Consider the following 15,017-nt stretch of genomic DNA (forward strand, 5'->3'; position numbering starts at 1 on the left):
AGAGAGAGAAAATGACAACAATACATCTTTCTCGCGTCCTATTTTGTGCTCACGCCAGTTGGAGGGATCACTCCCCTCTGTTTAACCATCTCTCCCGCAACTCTGCGTGCCCTAATCCTGATCACCAACGAGGCAGATGATGACGTCCAGGGAAGTTGTCATGCTGGCGTGTGGGGTGTGCTCCTACCGCTAGCGGCAACATGTCAACAAAATAACGCCAAGCATCACGTTGGATCATATCTCGTCCTAATCACGGCCGATGATACGTTGCCATGCCCGCACGGAGACCGCGGCGCACGGACCTGTCAGCGTCACCGGATGAGGCTGCACTGCTGCTGCGTCAACGGTCAACGACCACATCTTTCTCCCTCGATCCGATTCATTCTTAAAGCTCCCGGTCATCACCAAACCGGGAACTAAAGTAAAACGACACACATACACACTGCACTACACACGCGCAGGGAAGAAAACCAACAGAAACGAACAAAAGAAGCATAAAACGAGAAGGGAATCGACGGTCGCCGAACCATGCACCACCAACTGCCTCGCAGCTCACACTTCTTCTAGTAGTCCTGGTGGTCGTTGTCTTAATATAGGCACATAAAACCGAGGAAAAACGTTTCTGATCATTATTATTTTCACAAAAAATGATTCCATTTCCATGGCGGCCCATCCATTGATCATCCAGTTGCAGGTTTTCTAATCGATCCGGCCCTTGTCTCCTCTCCAGCTCTCCTTCGTATCATCCGCTCTGCCTCCGGTACGTGCGGATCGGTCGGGGCGGGGCGAGGGTCCCATGGCTCACATGGAGGCGCAGAGCTCGCCACGCCGGTATGTTTTTCCTGCTCCTGCCAGCAGCACGCACGTCCGCCGATCATGTGTGCCCCAATCCAATCCAATCCCCGTTCGTGGGCGCGCGGTGCCAATTAGGGGTTCTACCATATTGTAATGCGGGTTTGGATTCCAACCATGTGATTCCTAGGGCTGATGGATCCCCTTTGTGCTCCTTTCCTATGTGGCGTCGCTCGTCGCCTCTTCTTTATCGCAAAGCTTGCGGTGGCAAATCAGTGGGGAACGAAAGAGGTTGCAATTGTATAGCCTGTGTTTTAGTAGAGAGAGAGAATGGGCATTTGGCATTGCGATCTTCCTTTTTCTGTAGATAGATGCCTAGTTTGATTTTCAACGTGTGCGAATGGAGGCGCCTTTGTGTGTGTGAGCAAATTAAATTGACGGGGTGGGGAGGGCACTCGCACAAGCACAACTCGCATGGCACTGCCTAGCTGGGTCTCATTTTACAATTGTTTGGTTCATACTTGCTTTTCTTCTCCATCGACTTTCGTTCACGCCTATCTCTTTTGCTCTTCCATACTCCCTTTTCGTAGATTTTATTTTGGCTCCGCGGTTAATGGGGTGGGAATGGTAGGGGTACGTAATTTGGAATTCGGTAGGTGAATTCGCGCAAGTGGGCGAAAAGGAATGGAGGGAATGGACGACGAATGGCTGCTGATGGTGTTATGGGTGCCTCTGATGGACTGTTGTGCTCGTCTCATTCTCGCAGGGCTTGCCGCTAGCTAGCTAGCAAGTTTTGAGTGACGCGCCTCTGGTTTTGCCGCCAGGCCGAGGCAATGGACCCGGCCAGGGCGGCGCAGGCGGCGACGCGCCGCAAGAAGATGACCAAGCAGCTCACCGGGAAGCGGGACGACACGGCGCTGCACGGGGCGGCGCGCGCCGGGCTGCTCGTCGCCGTGCAGGAGACGCTGTCCGGCGCGTCGCCCGAGGAGCTGCGCGCGCTGCTGTCCAAGCAGAACACGTCCGGGGAGACGCCGCTGTTCGTCGCCGCCGAGTACGGCTACGTGGCCCTGGTCAACGAGATGGTCAAGTACCACGACGTCGCCACCGCCGGCATCAAGGCCCGCAGCGGCTACGACGCCCTCCACATTGCCGCCAAGCAGGGGGATGTAGGTACATCCATCGTCTACGTCTAGTCCCCTCTCGTCCTCTCACTCTCACTCTCACACGCACGCATCACGCGCCATCTTCATGGTTTAGACAATGATTCATGTTGCTTGCTTGCATGCATGGTGCAGAGGTGGTGAAGGAGCTGCTGCAGGCGCTGCCGGAGCTGGCCATGACGGTGGACGCGTCCAACACGACGGCGCTCAACACCGCGGCGACGCAGGGCCACATGGAGGTGGTGCGGCTGCTGCTGGAGGTGGACGGGACCCTGGCGCTGATCGCGCGGAGCAACGGCAAGACGGCGCTGCACTCGGCGGCGAGGAACGGGCACGTGCAGGTGGTGCGCGCGCTGCTGGAGGCGGAGCCCAGCATCGCGCTCCGGGTGGACAAGAAGGGGCAGACGGCGCTGCACATGGCCGCCAAGGGCACCAACCTCGACCTCGTGGACGCGCTCCTCGCCGCCGACCCCTCGCTGCTCAACCTCCCGGACAACAAGGGCAACACCGCGCTGCACATCGCCTCCCGCAAGGCGCGGCACCAGATCATCAAGCGTCTGCTCGAGCTGCCGGACACGAACCTCAAGGCGATCAACCGGGCCGCCGAGACGCCGCTGGACACGGCGGAGAAGATGGGCAACGGCGAGGTGGCCGGCGTGCTGACGGAGCACGGCGTGCAGTCGGCCCGCGCCCTGAGCCCCACGAGCGGCGGCAACCCGGCGCGCGAGCTGAAGCAGCAGGTGAGCGACATCAAGCACGAGGTGCACTCGCAGCTGGAGCAGACGCGGCAGACGCGGGTGCGGATGCAGGGGATCCAGAAGCGCATCAACAAGCTCCACGAGGAAGGGCTGAACAACGCCATCAACTCCACCACGGTGGTGGCGGTGCTGATCGCGACGGTGGCGTTCGCGGCCATCTTCACGGTGCCCGGCGAGTACGTGGACGCGGCCAGCCTGGGGCCGGGGCAGGAGCTGGGCGAGGCCAACATCGCCCACCAGACCCCCTTCATCATCTTCTTCGTGTTCGACTCGGTGGCGCTCTTCATCTCGCTGGCGGTGGTGGTGGTGCAGACGTCGGTGGTGGTGATCGAGCGGAAGGCCAAGAAGCAGATGATGGCGGTGATCAACAAGCTCATGTGGGTGGCCTGCGTGCTCATCAGCGTCGCCTTCCTGGCGCTGTCGTTCGTCGTCGTCGGCCGCGCGGAGCAGTGGCTGGCCGTCGCGGTCACCATCATGGGCGCCACCATCCTGGTCACCACCATCGGCACCATGCTCTACTGGGTCATCGCGCACCGGCTCGAGGCCAAGCGCATGCGCAACATCAAGCGCTCCTCGATGAGCCGCTCGCGCTCACACTCGGGGTCTGGGCTGTCGGAGCACGAGTGGGTCGACGAGGACTTCAAGAAGATGTACGCCATCTGATCATGATCATCCCCACGCCCTAGTGCAACATTGATTGCAGCACTTGATTTACCACGTACGATGACCCGAGGAGTAGCGATGATTGTAGTCGGGCTGACATTTTTATCCGGTAGCTCAGCTCATTGTGCATTACTAGTGTGCATTACTAGAGATCCCCTCTGCCTCCGCGTCGCTCCCGCAGGGGCGACTCGGGCAGCGCCAACCCTAGCCGCCGCCGGGCCCCCTCCCTTTCCCCTCTACCTCGTCGCCACCGGAGGGGGTCGCCGGCAAGCCGTGCGGCTGCCGAGGAAGGTGGCGGCAAGGATCTGCCTGCTTCGTCGCGCGCGGGGGGCTCTAGAGCCGAGGCGGCGGCCTCGGGTGGTAGTGCGACGCCGTTCTCAGCCAGCGGCGGCCGCGGGTGCTGGCCGGCTGCCTTGGCCGCTCGGGCGGCAAGGTGACGGCGGGTGGAGGCTGCTGGACGCCGGGCTGAGGGGGCCCCCGTCCAGATCTGACGCCTTCGCCTCCAACGCTCAGATCCCCTTTCAGATCCGGTCTTCGGTCGTCCCTGGCTGATGGCGCCGTGTTTGAAGCTGGGGCTGGGGGTGGTGTAGTGTCCGGAGAAATCCAGGCCGACTCAGCCGGCCACGACGGCGGCGACGCTCGCGGACGCCGTCCCCTACATGTAGGCGCCGTTTTGGTACTTCCCTCCCCCTTTTGCCTTTCTCCCCTGCTCGTTTCCGGGCGAAAGCCAAAATCCATCTGGATTGGGCGGCAGCGACGCCCGTGGCGCCGTCTCCTTCATGAAGGTGCCGCCTTTGGTGAGTTTTGGGACGATGGCGAGTCTACTCCGTTGGTAGGCGTTCGGCGGCTACGTGGTTGGAGGCTGCGTTTAGGCTTCCTCCATTGCAGCTTTGTCATCAACAGTCTCACGCCGTGCATTTGCTTCTCCTCGTGTGCAGCTCCTCTCAGTGCCAAGGTTCTCCTTGTTGAGCCCGGCGCTGCAGGTTGGCGGTGCTCTGGTTTGGTCTTCCCGGTGGCTTCGGTGGCGGTTATTCATCCTAGCTCTAGGGAGAGCGTTTGCATCTTCCAACGGATCGGCGCCTCGAGCCAGGCGAGGGGGCAGGGAGCCCCTTTCGGAGATGGAGAAGGGTGTATCCGTTTTGGCCGCAGCCCATGGAGCTGACAACGTGTTTCTTCCAATCTGCAAGTTGTGTCTCCTCAAGGCCTCCCTGGTGTCACTGAGTGAGGGATTGCGATCGATGGAGGGCTTCACTCTCTTCAAGCTGCTCTTGGGCTTTAGTTTTTCTTCATCTTTGCTTGTAGGTTGCGTGAAGCTAGCTAGCTGTTGCAGAGCACCATGTATCTCTTAGCTATTTTTTCTGCTCCTGTAAGTGGGTTGATGCTGTAATCCTGGCCGGTTGATGGCTTTGTTAATTCAAAGCTGGGCTCGTCGTGAGCCTTCGTTCTAAAAAAATCATTTAAGCTGTTCACCGTTTGCTGAATGTTGATTAGAACATGGAACGGGAGGAAGTACAGTAGCAAGGATGTTGTCAGTGCACTTTTTTTTACTTCTTGTGTAGATTAATATACGACGATAGGAAAATTAATAAAAAAAATAAAAACGCAAATCAATGTTCCATTACTTTTTGTTTCGAGAAACTTCCAATCTATTCATTTTCAATTGTGACGGTACACAGAACAACAGAGGTATAAAAATTACAACCATGTCTGTGGACTACGTAGTGACGACTACAACATTGGAGCAAGCCGAAAGCGCGCTGCCGTCATCACCCCTCCCTCATCGGAGCCAGGCAAACCTTATTGTAATAGACAGTCGGGAAGTCGTCGTGCTAAGGCACCATAGAACCAGCGCAACAGGATAGCAACCATCGCCGATGAAGAAAGTCGTAGATCAGAAGGATCAAGTCTATAAACACCCAAACGAAGACGAACAAAGACCGGATCCAAACAGATCCATCGAAGACCAGCACCGACTAGATCCCACGAGATCCGATAGAGACAAATCTCCACACGCCCTCCGACAATGCTAGACGCGCCATCGGGACGGGGATAGAATGTGGGAGACATTATTCCTACTAAGAGGCATCGCCGCTGCCACACAGCCCTAACCAAGACGCTGGATCTAACAAGAATGAGAACGAGGTCTCTCCCGCCGGCGGGGGGCCGAGACCCTCCGCACCTCCATGGCCTAGAGGCCATCCGAGATGGGGCGGACCTGCGGCAAATTAATAGACTTTTGACCATATGGGTAGCTGAATTCCGATCTGCCGACTAAGTCACTCTGCTTTGTTTTTTTCCGACGAGGTGCTTTTTATTGACTCATAATGTAGCATCAGGGATACAATCATAACAAGCATACAACTGGCCTCTACTGCTAGGATGCACACAACCAACACACAAAATCACATCGACAAAAAGCAAAGTCATATAAAACCGAGGCTATGCCTAGCCGCATGAAGAAAAAGAAGAATAATAAGAAGAAAACGAAGCGATCAAAACAGCTATCGATAATATACCACAATGACCACATGTACCATCCATCTTTTGACAACATATAGACTACGAGAAAGATTCTCCGAAGACGATGCCTCCATGAAGGGAACAACGCGCATATGCCACCATCGTCGGATCAAACTATCGAAGGTCAGATCGTGGTTCACCCTGAAGATCACGGTCGACGAAACTCCAAGCAATGCCTTCATCAAGGTAACAACGCAAAATACACATGCATTGCTAAGTATAACTAACAAGGGCCACACTTAGGGTTTTCACCCCAGAGCTCGAGACCGGGTACTTGAGAAGCACCACCCAACAGAAGTCATTATATGAAGTCTCCGCCACTTGCCACTGTCCTAGCAGCTGCATACGCGTACAGCCCGACAGATGACCATGCCCAGGCGAGCAAATAGTCAAGCTACGACAAAAGTTGCTTGCCATCGCATAATGAAGTGATTGACAAGGGAGGAAGGTCGCCGGCACTGCCAAAATCCCATATTCGGGACGATCCAGAGTCCCCGCACTGTCCTCACAAGTGACGGCCAATAACTAATCCGAATCAGACAACAACAACACACACCGCCACTACCTCTGCCATCCTCATATGCGGTAGTATATGAAACTGCGGGGAAGGACACATATACCGCCATGCATCGACCACAGCGACACGGATCAACCGAGGCATGAATGGCCACGGAATCGCTAGTCCACAAAGGAACCATCAACTGCTCAGCACCATCACCTGCAGATCTGGACTAATATGACTTCGGCATACATCATCATTGCCACCAGATTGAAAGTTCCAAGCTGTTCGCACACGAACATGTCACCGTGTACCTCCAACACCGAGGGTGATGCACCGCAGCTCACGTCGAAGGAGACCCGTCCGGAAGCGCGGTACGCAAGCAATCCGGCGGGTGCTTTTCAGGACCCGAAACCCCACGCGCCCGGGAGGGACCCCGTCTGGACGTGCGGCGGCTATGGGATGCCCTAGGTCGGTTCGCCCGCCCCTAGAGCCTCGAGGATCACCGCCGTGCAATGAAGAACGAATGAAGAACGAGAGAGAAAGAACAAGGGAGAGATGTAAAACTAGGGTAAAAAGTAGATGCGTTTTGCGATTGTGTGTTGTTGTTGAATCGGCCGTCACCCCTTGGGTATATAAGAGGCGGCTGGACTTCCCGTGCAAGGAAAAGATTTGGATTCACGTCCAAAACCCTAGTCAAATTCAGATTGGTTTTGTCCGAACTTTCCAAAACTGTTCGGTTTAAACTGGCTGTACCTTGCGGGTCCTTTTTGTGGTGGTAAACGATTTCGGATGGAAACGAGTCCAAAAGAAATCTTGACCATTTCGACGAGATGAACAACTTTCGTGTTGAACGGTTTTTTCATAAAAGGTCATCTCGAGGGTCAAATCGCTCGCGCAAAACAGCTAATTATTCACGCAGCTCATCAGACATACCCACATATGTGTCTGGTTCCGGGTGTCATATTTTGCTCAGTGGAGGGCCATGCTGTGCGGGCTCTAACTTTTGCATACGACCTCGGATTGGGACGATCTTTATATTAAAATTGATTGTTTCAACGAGATGAAGACAATCCATGTAGAAACTTCTCCCATATGAGGCCATCTTGGGGGCGTAATCAGCCGAATAGTGTTCTGAATACAAAATCTGAGTACTTCGAACACAACTTCGGCCTTAGAGATGAGACCAGATGACTATGGCCCAAATATCAAAGGTTTTCCTTTTGACGATACGGAACTTTCTCATTTTGAGCACTTCTCCATTTGAGGCCATCTTAATTAAGTTCTTCGCCGTGCCAAAATCTGGTGTCAACACATGCCCCCTTGTTTTTCGGCAAACTTGTGTGCCGAAAAATAACTTGCACGATGCTTTTCATAAGGACGATGTCAACACTCCATTGGCCATTTTATGTGCTTAGGGCGATAATTTCTATATCGACCATGTTTAACTTCTTGTTTACATCATACCCTGGAACCGATTACCACCAATCAGCTTTAAAGAGATGGGAATGAACCCGTTCCTCGTAGCACTAAGGAAATCAAACTCCGAGAGGTCACGCTGTGTTAAGCAAGTAACATCCGGATGATTCCAATCCACCGATGCATCGGCCAAAGCAACACAAGCCGAATTATCCGCGTGAATGACTTCTACCTCATCATCGACTCACTGTATTAAGAATTGATGCATGGTAGATGGCACACATTGGTTAGCATGAACCCAATCGCGACCTAATATAACATTATAGTTACCTTGCACCTCGGCGATGAAGAATGTGGTGGCCAAAGTTTTTGCTTCCCACGGTGAGTTTCATGCACATCACACCTTTGGCCTCTGTCTTTTCTTTACCCTCAAATCCATTAAGTACCATATTGGTCTTCATCAATGCATCATTATCTAATCCCAACTTCTTGAAGACCGAGTAGGGCATAAGATTTACCACAACACCACCATCAACGAGCATCCTAGCAACCGGCGATCCGTTAATATGACCTTTGAGGTACAATGGCTTCAAGTGTTTCACCGGTTCTTTTGGCTTCTCGAAGATAGCGTTCTTTGGACCAAAATCCAGTTGAGCCACCTCCCCTTCTTCACCATCTCATCTTCATCCCCCAATGTGTATATTGGGCTCAAAGTTTCCTCAATTGAAGGGGATTTTTCAGCTGGTGTGGACGATGTAATAGGGGTCGCATCATCCTCTTTTGGTGGTGAAGGTGTTGCTGCAGCTAATGTAGAAGCATCTGTGTTTTGTTTTTGTTTAGGCCTCCACACTTGTCTTGTGAGTGCCATGGGCCGAATTTCACTTAACAATTCGTCCATTTGCCTCTCCTCTTTGTGCTCTACCTTCTCGTGGTTCCTCATGCGTTGTAATCTCCTTTTCATGGTCTTGGTTAAACCGGGAGGACACCACTTAGGTTGAGTATATTTGGGATCCCTTGGTTTGGCCCTGCTTGTGCTTGCCTCATGATCACTAACCATGTAACCCTGCTGAACAATAACAATATCACAATTAGAAGTAGCCAGATTGCCAACAACTGGCTTTTCGATCTCCTTTTGCTTGTCCTGCAATTTCTGCATTACGTGACTTAACAGGCCACACTTTTTTGTTGGCCTTACTTGGAGAAATTTTTGTTGGCCGATTAGCACCATAGCTCAAATGACCTTGTGTGGGATAATAAAGCCTCTTGCGAGCAGGCCTTCTAGGTGCTGCCCACCCCATATGAAAAGCATAAGGAGCCATTGGGGGCTGCCACCATCCTTCATTGAAGTCTCTCATGTAATATGGCACATAGGAGGGTTGTGACATCCATGGTGTCGGTGCCCATGGCCCATATGGCCTTGCATAGCATCGAAACTCTTGTTTCGGAGGTGATCTTGAACGCTTTGAATATGATGGCCGATTAGAGCTAGAACCGGCCGTTTGACTTGCATATTTGGATAGCAAAATATCAAAAGTTGGCCCGATTCGCTTGCGCTTAGCTTCACTCTTTCCCCACTTGCCAACTTCTGAATTCTTGGGCTTGATAAATTTAACATGAGTATCTTCTTGTACTTGTGGTTGCCCCCCGAGTGCAAGATTTATGGTGATCTTCAATACTTCCTTGCCATCGGGTTGCTTATCAAGCACAACCTCTCGTCCCAAGACTTTGTCACCCTCCTTGCCTTTCCCAAGTTCACCAATAAAAACATTAGCTTTATTAGCAGATTCGGCTATGCTAGGCCGAATCAACATTTTTTTCCCTCCAAGTCCATGGTGTTTATCGGGAAAGGCTGTTTATCAACTTGCATCTCAGCAAAATTCAATCGTCCGTCATTAATGGCCAATTGTATCTGTCGTCGAAAAACATTGCAATCGTTAGTAGCACGAGAAAATGAATTATGATACTTGCAATAAGAACGCCGTTTTAGATCCTCAAACGGTGGTATGGTGTGTGATATTCTAATCATCTTATCTTGCAAGAGAGTATCAAATATTTTATCACACTTTGATATATCAAAAGTAAACCTCATCTCCTCATCACGATTCTTGCGAATCGGCTTAAGAGCATTGCACATATAGGGTTTGGCCTTTGAGGACCAAACAAATTCAGTAGTATAGACATCAACCTCATCGTATGAATTATCATCATTGTGTTCAACCATATGCATTCTAGGACGATCGGTTGTAGACCTATGGACCTCTTTACTTCGACTCTCTTTGGCCAAAGCTTTTTTGTAAGACTTGATTAATGCTCAAAAACTCATAACTTTCTAGCCTCTCTTTAATGTGAGTTTTCAAACCATTAAGAACAAGATCTGCCAAGTCTCTCTCAATTATCACTAAGCTATAACATCGGTTTTTTATATCTCTAAATCTCTTGACATAATCGGTGACCGATTCATCATGTTTCTGCCTAACCGATGTAAGATGTGACAACTTTAGCTCATTATCGCCGCTATAAAAGTGATCATGAAACTTTTGCTCTAATTGCGACCATAAGAGAATTGAGCCATGTGGTAAAGCAGCAAACCATGAAAATGTGGTACCAGTTAAAGATAATGGAAATAAACGCACTTTCAATTCTTCTATGGAACCTGCTTCACCCAACTGCGCTAGATACTGACTAACATGCTCCCAAGTTGTTTTCGTACCCTCACCACTAAATTTAACAAAATCAGGAACCTTATAACCTTGAGGGTAAGAAATTGCATCAAAGTGTTCAGGATAAGGCTTTTGGTACACACGACTCTTTACTTTCGGCTCGTTTCCGAAATTTTTTAGAAACATCTTATGCAAATCCTCCCTTAATTTAGCTAAAATTGGATCCGAGGTAGATGAAGATGTTTGTGGCAATGACATAGGAGCAACCTGAGTACTAGCTATTGGTGCAACTTGTGGGATGAACGCCGAACCATAATTCGGCAGAAGACCAAACATGCTTGCACCTATGGGTGGTGTGACAAAGTGATTCGGCGTTGACGCCGAATTAGGCACACTCATAATAGGATTAGAGTATGTAGGTGGAGCCACAAGCTGGTTGGTTTCAGTAGGGTAAAAATTTAATGGCATATTATATTGTTGTTGCATAGGTGGTGCCGATGAAATAGGTAAAATTGGACTAGGGTTTTCAGACATATCAATAGTACCACTAGATGATGGAGGCATATTTTTCTAAGCATTAGCACTAGCCACAAAAGAATTATATGCCATCACATTACCCTTACTAACAGGGCTTTCAATCACAGCCACTTGCTCTGGAGAAAAAACTTTACTCACAGTGATTACATCTTATTCGTCGATGAGGGGAGGAAGATTGACGTTTCCAACCGGAGTGATGTTGCCTTGACGGTCCTTCTTGAAACTTGAAAGAAACGCTTCCAAATCCTCCTCCTCACGCTTCTTCTTGAGTGCCTCAAAATCCTCTTCACGCTGCTTCTTGCGTGCTTCGTAGGCTTGGCGATGTTCATCCGATAGTTCATCAAGACCGGGCTTAATGATGTTATCGGCGTCAACTTCTGAGGGCTTGGGGAGATTAGACATGGTTGATGATGATTCTTGATCTTTCGTCCCCAGCGGAGTCGTCAAAAAGTGTGTTCGCAAACGAACACGTCACCGTGTACCTTCAACGCCGAGGGTGATGCACCGCAGCTCACGTCGAAGGAGACCCGTCCGGAAGCGCGGTACACAAGCAATCCGGCGGGTGCTTTTCAGGACCCGAAACCTCACGCGCCCGGGAGGGACCCCGCCTGGACGTGCGGCGGCTATGGGCTGCCCTAGGTCGGTTCTCCCGCCCCTAGAGCCTCGAGGATCATCGCCCTGCAATGAAGAACGAACGAAGAACGAGAGAGAAAGAACAAGGGAGAGATGTAAAACTATGGTAAAACATAGATGCGTTTTGCGATTGTGTATTGTTGTTCAATCGGCCATCACCCTTTGGGTATATAAGAGGCGGCTGGACTTCCCGTGCAAGCAAAAGGTTTGGATTTACGTCCAAAACCCTAGTCAAATTCGGTTTGGTTTTGTCCGAACTTTCCAAAACTGTTCGGTTTAAACTGGTTGTACCTTGCAGATCCTTTTTGTGGTGGTAAACGATCTCAGATAGAAACAAGTCCAAAAGCAATCTTGACTGTTTCGACGAGACGAACAACTTTCACGTTGAATGTTTTTTCATAAGAGGTCATATCGAGGGTCAAATCGCTCGCGCAAAATAGCTAATTATTCACGCAACTCATCAGACATACCCACATATGTGTCTGGTTCCGGGCGTCATATTTTGCTCACTGGAGGGTCGCGTTGTGCGGCCTCTAACTTTTGCATACGATCTCGGATTGGGACGATTTTTATATTAAAATCAATCGTTTCGACGAGACGGAGACAATCCGTGTAGAAACTTTTCCCATATGAGACCATCTTGGGGGCGTAATCAGCCGAATAGTGTTCTGAATACAAAATCTGCGTACTTCGAACACAACTTCGGCCTTAGAGATGAGATCGGATGACTATGGCCCAAATATCAAAGTTTTTCCTTTTGATGATACAGAACTTTCTCACTTTGAGCACTTCTCCATTTGAGGCCATCTTAATTAAGTTCTTCGCCGTGCCAAAATCTGATGTCAACACAAGCCCCACAGGCGCCAACTGCCCAGCCGATGTCGCGCCCACCGGGACAACCGCTCGCGGGAGGTAGCATCAATCCCGGCCGGCACCCCCATCAACATGCGGGCTATACCACGGACTCTATTGTCGTGGTTGTATTAGTGTTTGAAAAGAAGTTTAAATTTTTGACTAAGAGGAACATACCAAAACAAGAAATTTTTAGTATGGTGATTTTTCAACTCAAACTTCAAGCTTTTGAGGACCAACACCTTGTACTTAAACCAAAACTTATAACTCGAAAATTGAAGATTTTCTCTCACGATATGATTTCAGCACTCGAAACACTCAAAAAGAAACTTCACCTTCGATGAGCTGGGATGGACTACACAAAGGATGGGTGGGTGCGGGCGGAGCATTTCCTATTTGGCGTTTATGAGCCGAATAATTCAAAAATGATACGCCCCACACACCGATTTTTTTATATAGGCCGGCCCATAAGCTTCCCGAGCTTGGTTTTTCGGAAGCGCTTCCAGCCCATAATTTTTTCCTACGTGCTACGGTTTGGAAAGATTCTACAAGCTTCCCACTCAGTTATTATTGTTTTCTATTGGTTATACTAGTTTTTTGTGTTTTTTTCTTTTTCTTCTTCTTTTTTATTTTTTTTGCTTTCACTTTTTAAAATTCTTTGATGTTTCTTAAATACTTCCTTCTTTCCGGTTTATATGACTTATCTCAAAATTTTAGTTTTTTCATTTTATAAGGCTCAATTTGGTTGTTCCTCATTACAAGTTCAGATTCTACGATGCATTAAATCATTGCATGCAAGTATTAAGAGAAAATTGATCAACGCATGTACTTTATGCATGCATGCATTGCAATTAATGCATTGGTAAATATAAGTTTTTGAGGAACAAAGAGCATTAATTGGGTGCTTTTGCAAACTACAAAAAGTATTCCACCACTCACCATCTATCCTGGTTGGTGATATTTTTGAATTGAGTCCTATAAACCGGAAATGAGGGAGTATGTGTCTTTCTCCAAATTCGTGAATTTACATTTTTTTTTCAAAATTGCCAAAAATTTCCAAGTCATGAACATTTTCAAATCCGTGGAGTTTTTTCACATTAAAAAATGTTTCAAATTCGTGAACTTGTTCAAACTCATGAACTTTTTCCAAAAAAACTTCAAATTCATGAACTTTTTTCAATACCCGAGAATACTTTTTGGAATTCGGGTTGATTACAATTTAATTTAGGATTCTTTTAAATTTATAAAAGTCTGATTTTTATTTTTTACCTGAGAAAGGAGAGTCGGAACTGCGAACGTCGAGCGAAAGAAAAATGAACGAACAGGCGAGCCAGCGAACTTAGACCAGCAGAGCGGGGGCGATTTTCTATTTGATCGGCCCATTCGAACGAGCTCCTCATATGCGCTATAGCGACAATATGGCGCTTAAGGCGTGTAGAAGGGGTGCGACTATGTCTCGATTTATACTATGAGACAATAGCTCGGCTCGCCTAGAGAGGAGCTGGTAGCCACCGAGTAGCCATGTGCGCCCGTCATGCTGATGTCATGCAACATGTTATTATTTTTTTATTTTCCTTTTAGTTTATATTTTGAAAAATTCTAAATACATATATTTCAAAACTTAATTTGTTTAAAGTTTTGAAAATGCTCTTCACGCATTTAAAAATGTGCATGTGGTGTAAATATAATTCTCTACCATTATAAAATGTACGTAATAGTGAATTTTTTTTACACATTTCAAAAAAAGGTTCATGAAAGTTTCATTTTTTTTACAATTAAACAACATTTTTCATGTAATTCGAACAAATGTTCTGTACCATTAAAAAGTTATGTATGTGATATTTTTTTAAAACAAATCACCTGTTTCAAAACATTATCATGACTTTTAATAAAATAATACAATGTAAAACAATTTTCACATTTTTTAAAAATCCGTACCAATGTGAAAAATGTACCTGACATTTAAAAATTAAGTTTGGCACATTTTAAAAATATGAATGAAATTTAAAAAAATGTGCACGTAGTTTTAGAAAAATATTGCGTACCATTCAGAAAAATAACGTGTATTTTAAAAGTTTTTGACATTTATTCTAAAATTGTTCCAAACATGTATTTAAAAAGATATTAATAATTTATATAAAAACGTTTAACGTGTATAAATAATGTTACACGTGTACACTAAAATGTACGGCTTGTATTAAAGAATTGTGTACATCCGTTTCAAAAGAAAAATGAACAATATTAAAATAATAAATAAATGAAGAAAAAAGTGAAGAATCGATAATGAACCGTAGAGAACAAAAAAAGCAACAACAAAAACAATAAAAACTAAAAATACAAAGGAAAAATAGATAAACCAAACACGTATAAGAAAACAAGCAGAAAAAATCAGGGCGCAAAAAATAAAAATGTTGGTACCTGCGTCAGCAGCAAAAGCCATTCATAGGAACGCTGAAGGCGAGACAGAGTTCTGTCTTGGAGTAAGCGATAAGTAGCCTTCGCACTATAGGGGAGAGTTCCCGAC

At 48.0% G+C, this 15,017-nt stretch overlaps 1 protein-coding gene across 1 annotated transcript; it reads left to right on the forward strand.

The window, feature by feature from the left end:
* The first annotated feature begins 935 nt into the window (after positions 1 to 935).
* LOC119285319 (ankyrin repeat-containing protein At5g02620-like) lies at positions 936 to 3,502 on the forward strand. Its single transcript, XM_037564556.1, has 2 exons — positions 936 to 1,962; positions 2,088 to 3,502. Exons 1-2 carry the CDS (start codon positions 1,626 to 1,628, stop codon positions 3,371 to 3,373), a joined length of 1,623 nt encoding a protein of 540 aa, XP_037420453.1. The 5' UTR covers positions 936 to 1,625; the 3' UTR covers positions 3,374 to 3,502.
* Positions 3,503 to 15,017: the final 11,515 nt, after the last annotated feature.

The sequence above is a fragment of the Triticum dicoccoides genome, chromosome 4A (assembly GCF_002162155.2).
Source record: "Triticum dicoccoides isolate Atlit2015 ecotype Zavitan chromosome 4A, WEW_v2.0, whole genome shotgun sequence".
In the NCBI taxonomy this organism is placed as follows: domain Eukaryota; kingdom Viridiplantae; phylum Streptophyta; class Magnoliopsida; order Poales; family Poaceae; genus Triticum; species Triticum dicoccoides.

Bases quoted from the DNA above. Each gene is read 5' to 3' on its own strand.
- LOC119285319 (XM_037564556.1), top strand. From the start codon at position 1,626: ATGGACCCGGCCAGGGCGGCGCAGGCGGCGACGCGCCGCAAGAAGATG. The intron at 1,963-2,087 runs GTACATCCATCG...TGCATGGTGCAG, and splicing joins CGCCAAGCAGGGGGATGTAG to AGGTGGTGAAGGAGCTGCTG.